The 23291-nt window shown below is 44.2% G+C and overlaps 1 protein-coding gene across 19 annotated transcripts in view; it reads right to left on the bottom strand.

Moving 5' to 3' along the window:
• Positions 1–23291, bottom strand: part of LOC106580487 (armadillo repeat protein deleted in velo-cardio-facial syndrome homolog) — a 373356-nt gene that overhangs the window by 127017 nt on the left and 223048 nt on the right. For 12 of the 19 annotated variants that reach the window (XM_045703240.1, XM_045703244.1, XM_045703245.1 and 9 more), the window contains 4 exons: positions 8121–8279; positions 7712–7732; positions 5667–5825; positions 685–1358 (listed from right to left, as the gene is read on the bottom strand). In XM_045703240.1, the coding sequence (XP_045559196.1) occupies positions 685–1358; positions 5667–5825; positions 7712–7732; positions 8121–8279 (1013 nt within the window). The remainder of the gene's footprint in view (positions 1–684; positions 1359–5666; positions 5826–7711; positions 7733–8120; positions 8280–23291) is intronic. The other 7 variants (XM_045703251.1, XM_045703255.1, XM_045703259.1 and 4 more) reach the window with 3 other exon arrangements.

Genomic DNA, 23291 nt, shown 5'->3' with positions numbered 1-23291 from the left:
ACCATTCCCCATGTTATTGTTCCAGTATTCGCTTTTGAACGTGTTAGAGTTTTAGCAGGAAAAAGTCTGTTGAAACTAAGTACATTCCTTTGGTGAATCTTGAGAGCGCAGACCTGAATCTTCTCCCTTGATTTACAACAGGGCATGAGTTGTTAACCCCCACTGGTTCTTCCTTCCCCCTCTTGGGTGAGAGGGGGTCTGATTGAAGTTATTTGTTGCAAACCTGATCTGACCTATTTGTATTCCCATGGACAGTCATGACACACTATATTTTAAGGGTACCTAATAAACCATTTATAATGAATTTATAAATTGTGCGTTCACCATTTATGAATCATTACACCCACATTTATAAATGTTAGTAGGTATTTATTCACACGTTTATATTTCCTTAAACATCCTGTGTTGTGGGATTATTCGTCGACCAGGTACTGCTGGAAGTAAATGGGTAAGTAAATGGGTTTATAAATGTGGGAGTAATGATTAACAAATGGTGAACACACAATTTATTAATATCTTACAAATGGTTAAAGTTTTACTCTTAACATTTAAGTAACAAGAAGACCTGTTTTCAACCAAAACAAAACCAGTCCAATCCTATCTTCCACTCACAGAACAAAGGTCATCTATACATTTTCAGATAACTAAAAACAGACAGCATTCTGTCACGTCTCTCGTTCTCACCTGATGCGTGGCCCGTCACGGAGCGGCTCTCTCATGGTTCTGCCGCGGTTGGTGCCTGGTAGTGTGCCTTGGCGCCGGCTAGCAGTGGAGTAGTCAGGCTCCAGGTCATAGGGCTCCTCCTCCTCGGGGCCCAGGCTGCGGCGGTCGTCCTCCAGTCCGTAGGGCTCTGGCTGGAAGCGTTCTGGCTGCGACCGGTTCAGGTCCACGCTGCTGCTGCCCATGGGGACCTGGGGCTGGGCCACGTGGCCGTAGTCATCCTTCCGGATGGGTAGGGTCCCATAGCTGTTCTCCGGCCGATAGCTGTTAGCCATAGCGTATGGGTAGCGGGGTGGCCGGAAGTTGACTCCGCGGGACAGGCTGCCGTAGTTGTCCGTCACGTCTCCAATGCCGTAGCCGTCGTGGAGGCCGTAGTGGCGCCCACCGTACTGACTCCCACCAGCGTCGGGGGGGAGTGCGTCGCTGTAGGAGTCGTTGTAGTTGTTGTAGGAGCGTGTGAGCGTGGAGGTGGCCTGCGGCGTGGTGATGTAGCGCTCCCCATTCTTCAGGTAACGCCGGTCGATGGAGTCTGTGTAGCTGCCCAGTGGGGACGAGCCCTCAGGCAGGGGCAGGCCGTCGGGGCCCAGGGGCACCTGGCGAACCGTCCTGGTGGTCACCGTCTTCACCATTTTAGTCACCTAGAGGAGGAGACGAGGTCACAAAGACAGAGATAACAACTGATTACCTAATCCTCATTACATTAATAGTTCATCCGCTACTACCCAATCCTAGAAGTCTGTGTCGTGTGTATGGGCCACACCATGAGCAACAGTTGATGAGAACAATGTTGAAGCATTCTGATCAACCGGACAGGACTGTACTGAACAGTATGTTGAGGCATCCCACCAGACAGAGAGACCACAGATTAATCTCGTCCCCAGACGGCTCTCTCTATGGGGCAGCAATTGAGCCTGGGGACGAGGTTACCCACAGTGAGAGACAGGTGGTTAGGACTGAGACACAGCGTGGACACAGCACACCGATGTAGCCTGTTGAATCACACAGACAGGAAAGTGGGATGCTGATGCCACACAGTGAGAGTGAGGCTGAAGAATGAGATGAGGGTTGTTCCTTTAAAGAGTGACCTCTGAAGTTGTTAGTATCACACTGATCAGACCGCAGGCATTGTCAACAACAGGTCAAAGTCATGCATTGGGAAACTCAGTGACAAGAAAGGGTCGTACCATTGCCTTTAATTCATTACTATTAGAAAAACTTGAGGCTAGCTTGTGTTGGAAGTAAGGTTGAGTTTCTGCGACATGTTCCAATAATAGTTCCCAGAGCATCTGTTTAGTGCAGTAGTAGGACAACAGCCTTGGATGCAGTGAGCAGAACCTTGACTTCCACTTAAGGTGCATGGTCAGAAGCTGCAGCCCAAATGGCACCCTGTCCCTATACAGTACACTACTTTTGACAAGAGCCCATTGGGCTTTGGTCAAAAGTAGTACACTATCTAGGGAATAAGGTGCAGTTTGGGATGAATTAAGAATCATAACTGGTAACTGTGACGGTCTTATAGAGCACTAGTAAACTGTATATAACAACAAAAAAATCCAGAAAAACTCATGTCAAAAATGTTATTAATTGATTTGCATTTTAATCAGGGAAATAAGTATTTGACCCCCTCTCAATCAGAAAGATTTCTGGCTCCCAGGTGTCTTTTATACAGGTAACGAGCTGAGATTAGGAGCACACTCTTAAAGGGAGTGTTCCTAATCTCAGTTTGTTACCTGTATAAAAGACACCTGTCCACAGAGGCAATCAATCAGATTCCAAACTCTCCACCATGGCCAAGACCAAAGAGCTCTCCAAGGATGTCAGGGACAAGATTGTAGACCTACACAAGGCTGGAATGGGCTACAAGACCATCGCCAAGCAGCTTGGTGAGAAGGTGACAACAGTTGGTGCGATTATTCGCAAATGAAAGAAACACAATCTCCCTCGGCCTGGGGCTCCATGCAAGATCTCACCTCGTGGAGTTGCAATGATCATGAGAACGGTGAGGAATCAGCCCGGAACTACACGGGAGGATCTTGTCAATGATCTCAAGGCAGCTGGGACCATAGTCACCAAGAAAACAATTGGTAACACACTACACCGTGAAGGACTGAAATCCTGCAGCATCCGCAAGGTCCCCCTGCTCAAGAATACATATACATACCCATCTGAAGTTTGCCAATGAACATCTGAATGATTCAGAGGACAACTGGTGAAAGTGTTGTGGTCAGATGAGACCAAAATAGAGCTCTTTGGCATCAACTTAACTCACCGTGTTTGGAGGAGGAGGAATGCTGCCTATGACCCCAACAACACCATCTCCACCGTCAAACATGGAGGTGGAAACATTATGCTTTGGGGGTGTTTTTCTGCTAAGGGGACGGGACAACTTCACCGCATCATTTGACGGGGCCATGTACTGTCAAATCTTGGGTGAGAACCTCCTTCCCTCAGCCAGGGCATTGAAAATGGGTCGTGGATGGGTATTCGAGCATGACAATGACCCAAAACACACGGCCACGGCAACAAAGGAGTGGCTCAAGAAGAAGCACATTAAGGTCCTGGAGTGGCCTAGCCAGTCTCCAGACCTTAATCCCATAGAAAATCTGTGGAGGGAGCTGAAGGTTCGAGTTGCCAAACGTCAGCCTTGAAACCTTAATGACTTGGAGAAGATCTGCAAAGAGGAGTGGGACAAAATCCCTCCTGAGATGTGTGCAAACCTGGTGGCCAACTACAAGAAACATCTGACCTCTGTTATTGCCAACAAGGGTTTTGCCACCAGGTACTAAGTCATGTTTTGCAGAGGGGTCAAATACTTATTTCCCTCATTAAAATGCAAATCATTTTATAACATTTTTGACATGCATTTTTCTGGATTTTTTTGTTGTTATTCTGTCTCTCACTGTTCAAATAAACCTACCATTAAAATGATAGACTGATCATTTCTTTGTAAGTGGGCAAACGTACAAAATCAGCAGGGGATCAAATATTTTTTTCCCCTCACTGTGTACAATATATATACAATCACACTCCTACACTCCTACAGTGATATATATATATAATATCACTGTAGGAGTGTAGGAGTGTGATTTGTTAAGGACAAGGTATATATATATATATATATATATATATATATATATATATATATATATATCACACACCTTGTCCTTAACAAATCACACTCCTACTTGTCTGAGAGTGCTGAAACTGTCTGGCAGTCAGGGAGGGCTAGCCGCATCTCACCTCCTCCTGAGGTTCAGCACCGATACAGAAACCAATTTGCTGCCCAGTGAATTCTGCAGTGGCGATAATTGGCTATTTTGTCCGCGGCTATAAATTAATCTTCAAAATTAATGAGGTTGATGAAAATGAATCGTCATTGGAGGGGGCCCTATGTCTGACTCTGATACAATTCGTGTTGTGCCTGACAAGATGCACAGAGATGGTTCATTCCCACTCAACTGGCAGACAAGTACTTCACTGAAATGAGCTTTTTCACATGAACACAGAAAGAGACTGGTTTCTGATTAGTTACATTTTCTGATACAACCACTTTGAAGAACTCTTATAATTATAATATACCAGGTTTATAGTCAGATTTAAATTTAGAATTTTAGCAAAGGCATGAAATAATAACAAGGAACCTCAATAAAGTATTAAACACATCTCCTCAAAAGAGGAAGCAGGGAACAAAATGTGAATGATAAATGCTAAACATTCACACTCATTAAAAATGTAATCTTCATCCCATTTTCACAAAGCCTTTAGTTTGTTCACACACTGTCCCTTTCTCAAACTGTGAGCTATTTTAAATTCTAACCGGCAGAAAACTGTCTACTTTAAGTCATGTCAAGGTTCATTTCTTCTTAGTGAATAATTTCGGTGCATCCGTAACATCTAAAGCCCACCCTTCTTTTGTTACTTCACACTACGCTGGCATAGCTGCTCCCCCTCACTTTGCATGTAACTCACACATAATCATCCCTTTCATGTTAAAAATAAAGCCTTTTTCTGGTTCTTAACTTAATGAAGCAGCTTGAGCACAAGGCCACCACTGGCCTTGAAATGACAGGCTGGCTTCTCTTCTGAGCTGGCCGATTAGGGGACTTTTATTGCCATTCATTTCAATGGAGGTGGTGATGGTAATTGAGTACAGACCTGGGTGGGACTAGGTCTCTTCACTTAAAACGACCTCATGCCTGATACACTGTGCTGAAGTGTGGAAATTATCTCTAAGATCTGGGGTTGAGGATCACTACTCTGAACTATACAGCAGTGTTCTTCAATCCTGGTTATGGCCCTAATCCACCACAAGCTGAACATTTGCAGTGGCCCAAACTCCTTCCATCTTGCACAAGGCCGTGTTTCAACTCAGCCAGGGAGAGAAGCCTAGACATACACTTCATGTTTGTACTAACATGACTTCTAAAGAGCCTTCGCTGGTACAGCACGAAAAAACGCAAGACAGGTTTCAAACAGAACTCTGATCTGTTGGAAGATCACAACATGCTAAACAAGCACTACTGGGCCTGGGGATGGTGCTTCAGAGAGGGCCCAACTAGATCACTGTAAACAGGCTAAAAGAGAATCTCTAAATGCTGGTGTGTGTGTGTGTGTGTCGAGGCCAGGTGGCGTAGGCAGCGTGCTACCTTGCCGTAATGAAAGGTGTCTGCTGTCAAACTGGGGCATATGTTTACCGACTGTTAGGCTGTTAAAGGGGGAGGAGAAAGGGAGGGAGGGCGTCACTTTCAGCCTTTATAGTGCTGTAACACTTTCACGATCTCTGCCGCATTCAACGTTTATAGACAGACAGAGCTCAAACTGACACACCAGCTGGGGGTTAGTGGAAGCATTTAGGGAGGTTTAGGGTCAGGGAGGTGCTAGTGGGAGAGGTTGGGGGTTCACTTCAAGCCACAAACCAGACGTTTGGATGCCTTTGTTTTCTTTACTGGGTCTGTCTCTGATGGGGAGGGGGTGGGAGAAGGGGTGGGCACTGGGGTGCTGGGTTTGGACTGCGGGATGATGGAACCTCCTGGCACCACCAGCGTCTCTGTGACGGTCACTGGCAGGTACCTGCGGCGGGTGATGGTTTTGATCACCTTGGTCACCTATGGGAAAGTGTTGAGGGCCGAGGTGGTCAATCAGTAGTACTGGGCATCACAGTTGTTTGAAAATACATGATTCAACAACATAGGAATAAAAGATCACCAAAAAATGACTGGGTAAAATCACACATCAAATTGTTTTGCATTTTGTATCAGAGTGGCTTTCGTTCTTTCCCTTCACACCTTTCTCCCTGTTGTGTTTAATTTGTTTATATGGCCTGGCTTTAACCCTCATTAACTCCCATCCACAGGACAGGGTGGAATGCCACTGCTTTTGATCGTTGTATTTATCTCTTTTAAAGAGCAGTGGTAGTGTTTCACCCAACATTCACCATTCAGCCAGAGGGCAGCTGGAGAATGTCCAAAGAAAAGCACAGTGTGTTGGGAGAGAGATGGAGGATGGATGTGGTGGAGCCACTTTTCTTTTTGTGTGTGTGTGTGTGTGTGTGTGTGTGTGTGTGTGTGTGTGTGTGTGTGTGTGTGTGTGTGTGTGTGTGTGTGTGTGTGTGTGTGTGTGTGTGTGTGTGTGTGTGTGTGTGTGTGTGTGTGTGTGTGTGTGTGTGTGTGTGTGTGTGTGTGTGTGTGTGTGTGTGTGTGTGTGTGTGTGTGTGTGTGTGTGTGTGTGTGTGTGGTGGAGCTCCTTCCCTTCTCAGCAGTTAGCTAGTTCCACATACCAGCCAGCACACTGACTCCCTCCTTTACAGCTGGAGCGGAGAGAAAGTTAGGCTTTAGTTAGCCTTTAAACGTCACTTAATTCACAGGCCTTGTTATGGTCTGTTTGTTTAGGTGTGGCGGCTGGCTACTGATACTGCTGCCTATACTGCTGCTTGCCTTGTGTGCAAATGTGTTTAGCATAAAAAAACATGTTTTTCCAAAAGCAGAGAGATGTGAACTCTTAGTGTTTCATCTTGCTGTGCTTGGAGGGGATACTCAGAAGGCATTCAAGGAAATGCATGAGCAGTACGTAGCTAGCTGCAGCATCCTGTTGAAAGGAAGCCAATAATACATCAACTGAAAAGATGAGAGAGATGTGAACATGAGTCTGGAAACATCACGTGTGCAGACTTCCATCACAAGCTGCCTAGCCAATACATTTGGCACAATTATAAAGCAACAGTCAAAACCGTCTCTTCCAAGGCTTACATCCAGATGAATCTGTTTCTTCCCTTCAAAATGACTTCCAAAAAGCATCCTCTCTCTCGTCCCTGTGGAATTAAGTGTCCTTAAAAACAGTGACCCTCGTTCCCCAAGCCCTAACCCTTGACTATGTTTTATTTAGCTGTGTGTGCGTTAGTTTGTGTGTGTGCGTGAATGAGTCCAATCCCCTACAGTAAATAGGATAGCAGCACACACACAGTGAAACAGAGCGATTAGCTGGTCTGTTTAATTACAAACTCTGTAGTGTCTCTAGTGTGCCAGCAGCTCTACCCTTGGTCCCTCCGTAGGGTCCCTCCCTAGGGAACCAGACTGTCAGAAAGAACACATCTCTGCTTCACTGAAGATGTGGGGCGAGTCCCAAGCTGCGTCCCAAATGGCACCCTACTCCTTATATATTGCTCTGGGCTATAGTGCACTATATAGGGAACAGGGTGCCATTCGGGACGTTACCACATTCCATCCGGAATCACACTGCACTGAGACACTGTCTGGAGAGGTAGTGTGCATAGCGTGGAGCAGGGCTGACTGAAGGGTGAAAGCTGTGAGCTGTGTTTAGGAAGGCCAGTAACGGTAAGAGTGCTGGAGCTGTGCAGCGTTGGGGTGGCTGTGATGCTGTAAGAGTGACAGACAGACTGTGTGACAGGGTTGAGGGTGTGGCTGACATGGGCACACACAAAATGGTTACGTGAGTTGATAGTAAAGTGATGGGGGGGGGGGGGGTTCCAACTCACCTTCAGGTTAGTTGACATATCCTTATATAGAAACAACAAAACACAAGAGGGCAATCAAGAAAAAAGAACCTGCAACACAAAATACTGTAGGAGCTGATACAGAATGAGCACTAAGAAATAAGACAACATCTGGGTTAGGGAAAAGGATAGAAAACACATCTCGCTAAAGGATTAGGGCCTTACAGACCTTAACTTTTGGCCTTACAGATCTTAACTTTTGGCTACAGAGTTATCATAAAACAGCCATCATGCTGTTTTACTGCAGAAGCCTGCTACATATATTTCACAGGGTTGTAACCACCCCAAACAATTTGTCACATTAAAGTTGAAATCTAGTGTGTGAGCATTGAGTTCCTTCTCATTCAGCGCATAGGTACCTACTACCTAATGTGTCAACTTCCCCCAGTACCTTGGTTTCTGTGCGTCGCGTGGTGCCGTCGTCGGAGGTGACAACGGACACATGGGAGGTGGGCGTGCCAGGGTCCTCCTCGATGGTGACCGTCTCCTCCACCATCTCCTGGGGCTCCTGCATCATGGCCAGAGACGTCTGGTTACTGGGGCTCTGCTCCTAGAGAGAGACAAGGAGAGATGGTTAGGGATTGGAGGAGAGGACACCAAAACCTTTCATTTAAGGAGATCGGTGTGCTGACCATCTTATGCATGCTTTATTATTTGACAGCACAGTCTGAAATGAGGTTGGGAGATACACATAGAGGGACAGATAGATGAGAAGGGCTGAGACTGGATATGTCTGAGGCTGCACTTCATACGCTGTTACAATATATTCTCATCATCATACCACCCTGCATCCCACTGCTGGCTGCTCCTGAAGCTAAGCAGGGTTGGTCCTGGTCAGTCCCTGGATGGGAGACCAGATGCTGCTGGAAGTGGTATTGGAGGGCCAGTAGGAAGCACCCTTTCCTCTGGTCTAAAAAAAATATCTCAATTCCATAGGGCAGTGATTCGGGACATTGCCCTCTGTAGGGTGCTGTCTTTTGGCTGGGATGTTAAACTTTATTTTTATTTGTTATTTATTTAACCTTTATTTAACCAGGAAGGGCTCATTGAGATTTAAAATCTCTTTTTCAAGAGCGTCCTGGCCAAGATAGGCAGCACCAAGTCATTACAAAAATTACAGACAAACAACATGAAAAACTACAAGTAATCTAGTAAAAAACATAGAATTCACAAGAGTATAACAAAATCAAAAACAGCAAATTAAAAACATTGACAGGTCAGGGAATCAGACTCAAGATCATCAATCAGTGATTTAAAAATACCAATCGGGACAAGTTCTTCCAGTTTAAAAGTATTTTGTAAGGCATTCCAAGACGATGGCGCAGAGTACATAAAAGCCCTTTTACCAAATTCAGTTCGGACATTTGGAACAGTTAGCAGGATAAAGTCCAGCGAACGAAGAGAGTACCCACCGCATTTCTGAACAATAAAAATGCCCAAATAAAAAGGTAGTAAACCCAAAATGGCTTTGTAAATAAAAGTATACCAATGACTGAGCCTACGAGTGACTAGAGAAGGCCAGCCAACCCTGGTATACAAAGTGCAGTGGTGCGTAAGGGTTTTGCAGTTTAAAATAAATCTCAAAGTGCCATGGTAAAGGGTGTCAATTGATCTCAAACACTGAGCGGAAGCATTCATATATAAAATATCCCCATAGTCTAGTAAAAGCATAAATGTAGCTGATACTAGCCTCCTTCTGGCTTCAAAAGAAAAACAAGCCTTATTCCTAAAATAAAATCCCAATTTCAGATTCAATTTTTTTGTAAGTTGTTGAATATGCATTTTAAAAGAGAGGCCATCATCAATCAAAATTCCAAGATATTTATATGAGGTTACAACCTCAATCTCCTTGCCCTGACAGGTAGTAATAGGTGAAATGTTCAGAGGTCTATTTCTTGCTTTAGAAAACACCATTAGTTTAGTTGTCAGTATTGAGGTTAAGCTTCAATTGACACAAGGTATGTTGAACAGTATAAAAAGCAGTTTGCAAGTTCTGGAAAGCTTTTGTAAGAGATGAGGCACAACAGTAAATAACAGTATCATCAGCATAAAAATGAAGTTGCGCATTTTGGACATTTTTGTCTAAATTATTTATATAAATAGTGAATAAGAGAGGACCAAGTACAGAGCCTTGGGGCACACCATTAAAGACAGACAATTTAACAGACCTAAGCCCATCAAATTGAGTGCACTGAGTTCTATCAGACAGATAGTTAACAAACCATGCAACTGCATGCTCTGAAAGACCTACACTCGACAATCTCTGCCTTAGTATAGCATGATCAACTGTATCAAAAGCCTTAGAGAGATCAATAAAAAGTGAGACACAATGCTGTTTTTTGTCAAGAGCTTTAGTGATATCATTTAAAACCTTCATGGCTGCTGTAATTGTGCTATGCTTCTTCCTGAAACCCGATTGGTACATTGATAAAATAGAGCTAGTAAATAAAAACTATTTTAGCTGTTCACTCACAAGGGTTTCAAATATTTTCACCAGGGGTGACAGCTTTGAGATTGGCCTATAATTATTTAAAAGAGTTGGATCTCCCCCTTTTAAAAGTGGCAGGACAAATGCTGATTTCCAGATCTTTGGAATTTCATTACATTCCAGGGTTAGATTGAACAGATATGTAAGGGATCCAAAAGATCAGGACCTGCAGGCTTTCTCTGATCTAAGGATTTCAGGGCTTTATGTACCACCTGCACTGAGAATGACAAAAATCTAAAAGTTAGACCAGCTCTCACTGGTTCATCCACACAAGGATGTACAGAGACAGAGGACACTGAATCAAACAGCCTACCAGATGATACAAAGTGCTTATTGAAACAATTCAGCATTTCAGTTTTGTCATATACAGCAACAGAGTCCTTCAAAACACATGACGGTAATTCATTAACATTACTGTTACCAGACATAGACTTAATATCCTTCCAAAACTTAGGTTCATCTCTATAGATTCATCAGAATGTGTTAGTATTGTTTGTCCGCCCAGTATGATGAAAGAAGCAACATAGCCTTCTCACCTGTACTAACCTGTGTAAACCTTGCCCTCCATATATTTCTGAGAGTATTACGTTTTTGGGGTGCCATTTGAGCTTTGGGTGTCCTGACTCTCTGTGGTCACTAAAGATCTCATGGCACTTATCGTAAGAGTAGGGGTGTTAACCCTGGTGTCCTGGCTAAATTCCCAATCTGGCCCTCATACCATCATGGCCACCTAATCATCCCCAGTTTACAATTGGCTCATTCATCCCCTGTAACTATTTCCCAGGTCATTGCTGTAAATGAGAATGTGTTTGTTCTCAGTCAACTTACCTGGTAAAATAAGTGTTAAATAAAAAATCTAACTATCAGAATATGATGTGGCAGAGTGATCTATTTGGTCAGAAGTGGCCATAACACAGAGGTAGTCTAGGCCTGACAGTTAAGGCAGAGGCTCTCTCAAGGATACCAAAGCCTAGATGGCTATCAGGCATATTGTATTTTATTCATATTTCAGTCAGCCATTTATTTATGAATAGTGTGTTTGTGGGCTGAAGATGGTGCTTTACCTAACATCTGTGTGTGTGTGTGTGTGTGTGTGTGTGTGTGTGTGTGTGTGTGTGTGTGTGTGTGTGTGTGTGTGTTGTCTGTGTGTGTGTGTGTGTGTGTGTGTGTGTGTGTGTGTGTGTGTGTGTGTGTGTGTGTGTGTGTGTGTGTGTGTGTGTGTGTGCACTCGCGCTTAAAGCACTTCCTCCATGAGGTAATCTACTACTGTAGCAACACCCTGCATGCCCATCTCTCCTGGCTCAAAGTAAAGGAGAGATTGACTGCATCACTACTGGTCTTTGTGAGAGGTATGACATTCAAATGACTAGCACACATTTGACATTCAAATGACTAGCACACAGCTCAGACAGCCATGCACACCCCACAAGACATGCCACCAGAGGTCTCTCAGTCAGAACACTGTAGGAAACGCACAGTACTACATGGAACTCTATTCCACCACAGGTAACTCAAGCAAGCAGTAAATTCAGGTTAAAAAACAGATAAAACTACAACTTATGGAACAACTTGTGAAGACTGTGAAGAGACACACAAAGGCATACACACACACGAACGCACACACTCTCTCTACACACAGACGTACATTGTAATATTTTTTGTTTTGTGGAATTACAAATGTTGTATTGTACAGTCGTGGCCAAAAGTTTTGAGAATGACACAAATATTAATTTTCACAAAGTTTGCTGCTTCAGTGTCTTTAGATATTTTTGTCAGATGTTACTATGGAATACTGAAGTATAATTACAAGCATTTCATAAGTGTCAAAGGCTTTTATTGACAATTACATGAAGTTGATGCAAAGAGTCAATATTTGCAGTGTTGACCATTCTTTTTCAAGACCTCTGCAATCTGCCCTGGCATGCTGTCAATTAACTTCTGGGCCACATCCTGACTGATGGCAGCCCATTCTTGCATAATCAATGCTTGGAGTTTGTCAGAATTTGTGGGTTTTTGTTTGTCCACCGCCTCTTGAGGATTGACCACAAGTTCTCAATGGGATTAAGGTCTGGGGAGTTTCCTGGCCATGGACCCAAAATATCGATGTTTTGTTCCCCGAGCCACTTAGTTATCACTTTTCCTTATGGCAAGGTGCTCCATCATGCTGGAAAAGGCATTGTTCGTCACCAAACTGTTCCTGGATGGTTGGGAGAAGTTGCTCTCCGAGGATGTGTTGGTACCATTCTTTATTCCTGGCTGTGTTCTTAGGCAAAATTGTGAGTGAGTCCACGCCCTTGGCTGAGAAGCAACCCCACACATGAATGGTCTCAGGATGCTTAACTGTTGGCATGACACAGGACTGATGGTAGCGCTCACCTCGTCTTCTCCGGACAAGCTTTTTTCCGGATGCCCCAAACAATCGGAAAGGGGATTCATCAGAGAAAATGACTTTACCCCAGTCCTCAGCAGTCCAATCCCTGTACCTTTTGCAGAATATTAGTCTGTCCCTGATGTTTTTCCTGGAGAGAAGTGGTTTCTTTGCTGCCCTTCTTGACACCAGGCCATCCTCCAAAAGTCTTTGCCTCACTGTGCGTGCAGATGCACTCACACCTGCCTGCTACCATTCCGGAGCAAGCTCTGTACTGGTGGTGCCCCGATCCCGCAGCTGAATCAACTTTAGGAGACAGTCCTGGCGCTTACTGGACTTTCTTGGGTGCCCTGACGCCTTCTTCACAACAATTGAACCGCTCTCCTTGAAGTTCTTGATGATCCGATAAATGGTTGATTTAGGTGCAATCTTACTGGCAGCAAAATCCTTGCCTGTGAAGCCCTTTTTGTGCAAAGCAATGATGACGGCATGTGTTTCCTTGCAGGTAACCATGGTTGATAGAGGAAGAACAATAATTCCAAGCACCACCCTCCTTTTGAAGCTTCCAGTCTGTTATTTGAACTCAATCAGCATGACAGAATGATCTCCAGCCTTGTCCTCGTCAACACTCACACCTGTGTTAACAAGAGAATCACTGAGATGATGTCAGCTGGTCCTTTTGTGGCAGGGCTGAAATGCAGTGGAAATGTTTTGGGGGGATTCAGTTCATTTGCATGGTAAAGAGGGACTTTGCAATTAATTGCAATTCATCTGATCACTCTTCATTACATTCTGGAGTATATGCAAATTGCCATCATACAAACTGTGGCAGCAGACTTTGTGAAATTTAATATTTGTGTCATTCTCAAAACTTTTGGCCACGACTGCAGATACACTACATGAGCAAAAGTATGTGGACACCTGCTCGTCAAACATCTCATTCCAAAACCATGAGCATTAATAAGGATTTGGTCCCCGCCTCCACTCTTCTGGGAAGGCTTTCCACTAGATGTTGGAACATTGCTGCAGGGACTTGCTTCCATTCAGCCACAAGAGCATTAGTGAGGTCGGGCACTGATGTTGGGCATTTAGGCCTGGCTCGCAGTAGGAGTTCCATTTCATCCCAAAGGTGTTCGATGTGGTTAAGGTCAGGGCTCTGTGCAGGCCAGTCAAGTTCTTCCACACCGATCTCGACAAACCATTTCTGTATGGACCTCACTTTGTGCACGGGGGCATTGACATGCTGAAACAGGAAAGGGCCTTTCCCAAACTGTTGCAACAAAGTTGGAAGCACAGAATCATCTAGAATGTCATTCTATGCTGTAGCGTTAAGATTTCCCTTCACTGGAACTAAGGGGCCTAGCCCGAGCCATGAAAAACAGCCCAAGACCATTATTCCTCCTCCACCAAACTTTACAGTTGGCTCTTCGCATTGGGGTAGGTAGCATTCTCCTGGCATCCGCCAAACCCAGGTTCGTCCGTCGGACTGCCAGATGGTGAAGCATGATTAATTACTCCAGAGAACACGTTTCCACTGCTCCAAAGTCCAATCATTACACCACTCCAGCCGATGCTTGCAATGCATGGTGATGTTAGGCTTGTGTGCGGCTGCTCGGGCACGGAAACCTATTTCATGAAGCTCCCAACGAACACTTATTGTGCTGACGTTGCTTTCAGAAGCAGTTTGGAACTCGGGAGCGAGTGTAGCAACTGAGGACAGACAATTTATTTTACTTCAGCGGTCCCGTACTGTGAGCTTGTGTGGTCTACCACTTCGCAACTGAGCCGCTCTTGCTCCTAGACGTTTCCACATCACAATAACAGCTCTTACAGTTGACCAGGGCAGCTCTAGCATGGCAGAAATTTGACAAACTGACTTGTTGGAAAGGTGGCATCCTATGACGGTGCCACGTTGAAAGTCACTGAGCTCTTCAGTAAGGCCATTCTACTGCCAGTGTTCGTCTATGGAGATTGCATGGCTGTTTGCTCGATTTTATACACCTGTCAGCAACGGGTGTGGCTGAAATAGCCAAATCCACTAATTTGAAGGGGTGTCCACATACCTTGGTATATATAATGTATGCAGTGGTTTGGGTGATGTAATTGCCTTAATCTTGTTTGGACCCCATGAAGAGTGGGGATCCTTAATAAATACAAATACCCTAGTTCCATATTTAAAGACTAACTTCAACTAATTCCTGTACACCCTCGTAATGTGGAAAACAGGAAGGAAGCCATTTTCAGGCAATCATTGAAAACCAAAACAAGGCAAAGAAAGGAGCGGGAGAGAGATGTACAGTGAATGCTGGGCAGTGCCACTAAGCTAAGGAGAGAGGGAGAGGGTGGAGTAGAGAGAGAGAGAGAGAGAGAGAGAGAGAGAGAGAGAGAGAGAGAGAGAGAGAGAAAAAAAAAGGGGAAAGGGCAAAGGGAGATACCTAGTCAGTTGTCCAACTGAATGTATTCAACTGAAATGTGTCTTCTGCATTCAACCCAACCCCTCTGAATCAGAGAGGTGCGAGATACTAAGAGTGAGAGATGAGTTTTGGTGTGGCGTGTTGTGGCGTGGTGCGTTTAGCAGAGCAGAGCGGAGGGAGGGCTGGGTGAGACAAGCAAGAAGATGATGATGCCAGAGGGACGATTTGTTTTCATTTACCTCAGAGGAGTGTGTCAGCTCTCCATTATTGGGTCTAATAAGAGTATCTATGAATACAGAGAGAGACCCTGTCATAGTCAACTGTTGTGGGACATTTGAAAAAGCGATGAACCTTTAATCACTAAAGTAATGTTGGACGAAAGCTCTCTTTGTAATGGTCCTGAGAACAGAGGAGTGTTTTTTAACCTTTCAACATGATGTAATGCACAGTTGTTCTGTAGGATCAAACCAAAAACCTGCTGTGATAAGAATTGCCCTTATCTCAGTGCATGTCTTTGTTTGTGAGCATGTACACACAGTAAAGTATGTCTGACACGGATGATGTGAATATCCCTTCACCTCTGCAGGGCTGCAAGGAGCTTACAAGCTTAGAGGCTGGCTAGAGGACTGCATATGGCACACGAGTGAGTGTGAGCTTGCACGTGTCTGTGAGAGAGAGAGAGAGAGAGAGAGAGAGTGTGTGCATCCGTGTACGTACAGTAAACTCTCAGTCTTGGTAGCTACTCAGCGGACAGGACAGCTCTCCCTGGCTGTACTTTAAACAGCCCAACCTTGAACCCCAGAAAAGGCCATCAAAACAGGACTATGTAATGAAAGATTGACAAGCGAGCTACGGCTAGAGCAGAGCTTGTCTGAGGCCCACTAGCTGACTAACCGGTTGCTTGATCCCAATGTAACGTGTCAGACTCCACTAAAGTCTATCGCTTTTCCTCCCTCCCTCCCTCCCTCCCTCCCTCCCTCCCTCCCTCCCTCCCTCCCTCCCTCCCTCCCTCCCTCCCTCCCTCCCTCCCTCCCTCCCTCCCTCCCTCCCTCCCTCTCTCCCACCATCTCTCTCTCTCCCCCCTCCTCGCTGTCTCCCTTCCCCCTCGCTTCCCCCCATCTCTTTCTCTATCGTAAGAAAATGGAGGTGAATGGGGCGAGCGAACTTGGCCTTAAATAAATGATTAAAAGCTGTCTGGATAGACTAGTATGGCTGTCTGGAGGTCCAGGGAGAGAGAGAGAGAGCAAGAGCGAGAGAGAGAGGGAGGGGCTGACTGGAAGGGAGGCAGATCTGAGTGGGGGAGACAGGGGAGAGATGGGGAGGAGGCAAGGGAGGAAGTCTGTCATCTAAAGGTGACCTTTCAGAGACAAATAATAAAACATTGGAATGAACACTCACGCATATGCGGATACACACACACATTCACCTCCAAGTGATATGTACTGGTGCCACAATAAGCCTCCTATGAACGGAAGCTCATACAGATTTGTAATAAAACAGTATATTAATGTGTACTTGAAAATTATCGGATTACACACGAGGCCCTAAAAATTGTCAAATTCTCCAGCCACCCAAGTCATAGACTGTTCTCTCTGCTACTGTACGACAAGTCTGGAACCAACGGGACCCTGAACAGCTTCTAACCTCAAGCAGTGGTGTAAAGTGCTTAAGTAAAAATACTTTAAAGTACTACTTAAGTAGCTTTTTGGGGTATCTGTACTTTACCATTTATATTTTCAACAACTTTTACATCACTACATTCCTAAAGAAAATATTGTACTTTTCACTGCATACATTTTCCCTGACAACCTAAAGTACTCCTTACATTTTGAATGCTGAGCAAAACAGGAAAATTGTGAAATTCACGCACTTATCAAGAGAACACGTGGTCATCCCTACTGCCTATGGTCTGGCGCACTCACTAAACACAAATGCATCTTTTGTAAATAATGTCGGAGTGTGCTCCTGGCTATCTGTACATTTTTAAAACAAGAAAATGGTGCCGTCTGCTTTGCTTAATATAAGACATTTGAAATTATGATACTTAAGTATATTTTAGCAATTACATTTACTTTTGATTCTTAAGTATATTTAAAACCAAATACTTTTAGACTTTTACTCAAGTAGTATTTTACTGGGTGACTTACACTTTTACTTGAGTAACCTTATATTAAAGTTAGCTATACTTTTACTCAAGTATGACAATTGGGTACTTTTTCCACCACTTCCCCCAAGCCATTAGACTGCTCAATAGTTAACCGAATAGCTAACCGGACTATCTGCATTGACCACACTTTGCACCAAACTCTTTTGACTCATCACATATGCTGCTGCTGCTACTGTTCATTATCTACCTATTCTAGTCACTTTACCCCTACTTATATGTACATATCTACCTCAATGACCTCGTACCCCTGCACATTGACTCGGTACTGGTACTCCCTGTATATAGTCAAGTTGTCATTACTCATTATTTATGTATTCCATGTGTTATTATCATTTGTTTTCTCTGCATTGTTGGGAAGGGCCCATAAGTAAGCATTTCACTGTTAGTCCACACCTGTTGTTTACGAAGCATGTGACAAATTCAATGACATTTAATTAGATATGGAACAAGATCAGAGGTCAAAGGCAATAAGAGCCCTCATGAGCCTACATATTTATCACAAGGTCTAGTTTGCCTGAATGAAATGCAAGACCTTGACATGAAGACCTTGGGAGGAACACAAAGTAGTTTCGGTGCCAACCGCAAATTCCCAAATTATAGTTAGGTCAGCAGATGCCATAAAGAAAGAAACTTCTGAGAAAGGCTTTGGTGGTGTTAAACCATCTTGGAGAGAGAAAGGAAAGGAGAGACTGAAGCGTCAGACAGACAGGGATTTGGCCTCGCGGCAGGTGGAGGATTAGTCAAACCTACACTTTATTCATCCTAGTCTGACCGGATCAGACTGACAGTATGGGGCAGAGAGATCTCGAAGAGTAGGAGACGCTTGAACACAGGACAACTCCTGACACCAGGTGTGTGTGTGTGGGTGCGTGTGCGTGCAGCTAGGTGTACCTGTGTGAGTGTCTCCACTCTCAGCCTGTGCTAGATTAAAAGCTTTCGTGGGGTTCCAGGTACGGGAAATTAAAGTTAGTCAGTGTTTTTCTGTTGCATTCCTCTCTGTGTAGCGTGTTCTCCCTCCTAACACCTTTCCCTAAGTGTGTGTGTGTGTATGTGTGGGTTAGGCCCACAGTCAGGGCTAAAGACTTCACAGGTTCCTAGTAGACGGCCCTGTGCTCTGTGCTCCACTAATACAGGCCTGTGAAAACTAGCAGGTCTGAGTCACTACCACACAGCATGCTAGTCAGTCAGTCAGGGAATTCCCCTGCAACACGCAGAATGTTCTGGGTCCCAAATGGCACCTTATTCCCTATGTAGTGCACTACTTTTGACCAGGACAAATTGGGTTCTGGTCATAAGTAGTGCACTATGTATGGATGCAGCACAGTGACACATAAGGTCAAACAACACAGAGGAGTCATAACACTACATCATACGACTATGAATGTCTGAATGAATTCATCTAATTTTGTGTACATTCAACAACAATGAGAAACAAAACAAATCTGGAATGTGATAGTATACAGTATTATATTTCACTGAATTAGATCTTATAGAGACAATAGCTCTCCCATCTCAGGGTGTACATGTCTGTGTTGTTCTGGATGAAACAGGGGAGGAGAGAGGAGGTGAGCCAGGACAAAGGAGGGAGATGAAGAGATACAGTCAATTAACAGCAGCCACGATCTCTATCTATCTCCATCCATCCCAGAGTCTTCCATCACACAACTCAATAGGCCATAATGACTGTCCCTGCTAGGAGATAGTGGAGGAGCTAAGGGAGGGCTGTCTCTGTTTAATGCTGCAGTATGAAACTAAAAGTGGAACAATGATCCAAGTAGCTAGGACTGAAACTCTGCACTTCAGTGTCAATCTTCACTCCTGAATTATGTATGAAGTGTTAAGACTGATGCAGAATCCTTGCATTGGGGTTGCAAGAGAAAGAGAACTGAGAAACACTGGGAAACAAAATACATCACCCATGAGAAAAGTCTCAAGTTGTTCTTCTGTATAAACCGCTGTTCAGTATAACACTTCCCTGTTCTAAATATCCAAGGTAGAAGACAAAGATGGATTCCTCCAGTCTTACTCCAATACATCTACCGTACAGTAACCAGGTGTTGAAACCAGTTCAAGAAACAGAACAGAAAACCGGAAAATAACTTAATAATTGAGGAACAGAAACAGAACCGACAACAAAATTGCTCTGTAGTGTTCCGGAACAGAACCATTATTTTAAAAGCATGGGAAACGATTAATAATGTTATTTTATGTTCCAAGCATTTTTTTCACACACAATAAACACCTATGCGAAGCACTCACTCTGTCACTCAGAAAATTCTCCTTCCAGTGTCTGCCTAACAGCTTTTTCTAGACTAGTTAAGGATACTATTAGTTCCCACGTTTCACATTGTATTTATTAACAACAAAAATGTAACACGTGTTTTGAGTTCTGGGGCCGCTCCACACGAGCTTGTTAGCTATCTCTGGCCCAGGGCGTTGAGCCAATGATCAGACAATCAAAATTCCTCCGTATTAGCCACTCCTCCATAGGTCTCAAGTTAGTATATAAGTATGTAATACGGTGAAGTAATAATAGGTCTATTAATATCCTAAGCACATTATAATGCACATCATGATCATGATGCCCAGCGCTTCAAGCCGAGCCTCCTCCATGTCCACCCCTCTGACTCGCTCTCTCCCCACCCGCAACATTTCAGTCGCATCTTGTGCCCTACGCTTGGCTATCCATCAAGCATGTAAACAATTAGCTTCCCCAGAGATTATGGAGGAATTTCTTCCTTTACCGTCTCTGGCTTGCCCGCTCCATAGCAAGCTTGTATTAATTTAATGAGATAAATGTAAAAACTATGTCGATTTCACAGGTTAAAAAAGGAACAGAAAGGAACGATATAAACCGGTACTTTTTATTGTGTTCGAATCGGTTTATAACTGTATTATGCTGGTTGGAACAGTGGAACAGAGCAAGAAAAATGGTGGTTCTGTTCAGAATGAAACAATCTGAAAATAATTTCTGGCAGTAACAGCTCAGTATGAAGTAGTAAGTATTCACACATTTGCAAGTATCTAATGAAAGAATGAGAGGCCCTGTGGTTAGTTTTGGAGTAGCTACTGTACTTCCACTAAATACAGAACTCATTTGATTCCTGGCAGGCTCAGGGTGCCTGTGATGAGTGTTACCTTGCCTCCACAGGACCTAGGTCTCCCTCCCTGCCCCAGTGCAGCGTGGGTAACAGGATTTCAGTCAGGATCTGTGCCAGCAATCATTACATGGCTCTTACACAATTAATCCCCCAGCAAAGACCGCTTGGGTAACCTTTGGTCGTCCAATTTCCCATCAGCCCTTCTGTTCTACCGGCTGCCCTCTCGGCACCCCTCCACCAGACTCGAACAGGGTCACCTGACAAGGGTTTTAGAGGGAACCGATGTGAAACCATGCATTATATTATACTACCCCGACAGTGGCCCGTTACAAAACAATAAAAAACTGAGTAATGTGATGGAATAAGCCAGCCATAACAAGGGCTGTTTGTGGAATGGCCTGGAGGTCTGGAGAGTAGGCAGCAGAAGGGGAAGTCAACAGGAGGAGGGGAAGTCAGAGAGGAAGGCTGACAACGTGTGGCAGCGGCCCAACACAGCCCACTCTCCCTGGGCTGAGGGGAGAGGGTGAACAGATTGCTTCTGCTGGCCCTCACAGCATGGCTCCAGAGCCAAGTCCTCCCAGCAAGGTAAACAGGCCCCGGTTCAGTTACAGACAGGGCAGGGGCAGCCCGGCTGGGTCCTAATTGACTGAAATGATACGAAGTGGAGGATCAAACAGACGAACAGGACAGGAGACCTTATCTGTGTTGGCTGGACTGGGGCTGACGGAGGGATCCCGCTGCTGGACTGGTGACCTCATATTCTGTTTATATAATGTTGTTACTAACTGTGAATGTATATACTGTATTCTCAACATAGCTCATCCTAATATACCTACTAATGTACATACCATTATCTTTCCAAAAGATATACTGTCTCTACACACTACATTTTTATATCTGGATTCTGACACAAGTTTACTAATATATCTACTCTGGATTTTAAATTGGACTTGTTCTGTCATTTCTTGATTTCTTGTTTAGATTTTTGATTATTTGTGTATTAGTATTGAATTGCGAGACATTCTACTGCACTGTTGGAGCTAGTAACACAAGACATTCTACTGCACTGTTGGAGCTAGTAACACAAGATATTCTACTGCACTGTTGGAGCTAGTAACACAAGATATTCTACTGCACTGTTGGAGCTAGTAACACAAGATATTCTACTGCACTGTTGGAGCTAGTAACACAAGATATTCTACTGCACTGTTGGAGCTAGTAACACAAGACATTCTACTGCACTGTTGGAGCTAGTAACACAAGACATTCTACTGCACTGTTGGAGCTAGTAACACAAGACATTCTACTGCACTATTGGAGCTAGTAACACAAGACATTCTACTGTACTGTTGGAGCTAGTAACACAAGACATTCTACTGCACTGTTGGAGCTAGTAACACAAGACATTCTACTGTACTGTTGGAGCTAGTAACACAAGATATTCTACTGTACTGTTGGAGCTAGTAACACAATACATTCTACTGTACTGTTGGAGCTAGTAACACAAGATATTCTACTGCACTGTTGGAGCTAGTAACACAAGACATTCTACTGTACTGTTGGAGCTAGTAACACAAGATATTCTACTGTACTGTTGGAGCTAGTAACACAAGACATTCTACTGTACTGTTGGAGCTAGTAACACAAGACATTCTACTGTACTGTTGGAGCTAGTAACACAAGATATTCTACTGTACTGTTGGAGCTAGTAACACAAGACATTCTACTGTACTGTTGGAGCTAGTAACACAAGACATTCTACTGTACTGTTGGAGCTAGTAACACAAGACATTCTACTGCACTGTTGGAGCTAGTAACACAAGATATTCTACTGCACTGTTGGAGCTAGTAACACAAGACATTCTACTGTACTGTTGGAGCTAGTAACACAAGACATTCTACTGCACTGTTGGAGCTAGTAACACAAGATATTCTACTGCACTGTTGGAGCTAGTAACACAAGACATTCTACTGCACTGTTGGAGCTAGTAACACAAGACATTCTACTGTACTGTTGGAGCTAGTAACACAAGACATTCTACTGTACTGTTGGAGCTAGTAACACAAGACATTCTACTGTACTGTTGGAGCTAGTAACACAAGACATTCTACTGTACTGTTGGCGCTAGTAACACAAGACATTCTACTGTACTGTTGGAGCTAGTAACACAAGACATTCTACTGTACTGTTGGAGCTAGTAACATAAGACATTCTACTGCACTGTTGGAGCTAGTAACACAAGATATTCTACTGCACTGTTGGAGCTAGTAACACAAGACATTCTACTGTACTGTTGGAGCTAGTAACACAAGACATTCTACTGCACTGTTGGAGCTAGTAACACAAGATATTCTACTGCACTGTTGGAGCTAGTAACACAAGACATTCTACTGCACTGTTGGAGCTAGTAACACAAGACATTCTACTGTACTGTTGGAGCTAGTAACACAAGACATTCTACTGTACTGTTGGAGCTAGTAACACAAGACATTCTACTGTACTGTTGGAGCTAGTAACACAAGACATTCTACTGTACTGTTGGCGCTAGTAACACAAGACAATCTACTGCACTGTTGGAGCTAGTAACACAAGATATTCTACTGTACTGTTGGAGCTAGTAACACAAGATATTCTACTGCACTGTTGGAGCTAGTAACACAAGATATTCTACTGCACTGTTGGAGCTAGTAACACAAGCATTTCACTGCGCCTGCTATAACACCTGAAAATATGTGTAAGGGACAAACAAACCTTGATTTGATTGTGGAGACAAACACACTCAGCCCAGTAGAGTGACTGGGACATGAGGTATCATACACATTCAGAGCTACACACACACGGCATGAGGTAACACACACACACACACACACACACTCATGCCCGCCACTACAGGGGAGAAGACCAAAGCCCTGACGATGCATCCGGTCTTGATGGGACTTTAATCTGTCCTCCTCTGGTGAATGATCCTGAGCCAAATCTCTCATTCTCTCTTCCCCCCGTCCCCCTCTCATCTCACGCATGGC

This window comes from Salmo salar, chromosome ssa20 (assembly GCF_905237065.1).
Source record: "Salmo salar chromosome ssa20, Ssal_v3.1, whole genome shotgun sequence".
NCBI classification, from domain to species: Eukaryota; Metazoa; Chordata; class Actinopteri; order Salmoniformes; family Salmonidae; genus Salmo; species Salmo salar.
Note: the sequence above shows the minus strand (reverse complement) of the source record. Positions and strands in the feature narration are given on the sequence as shown.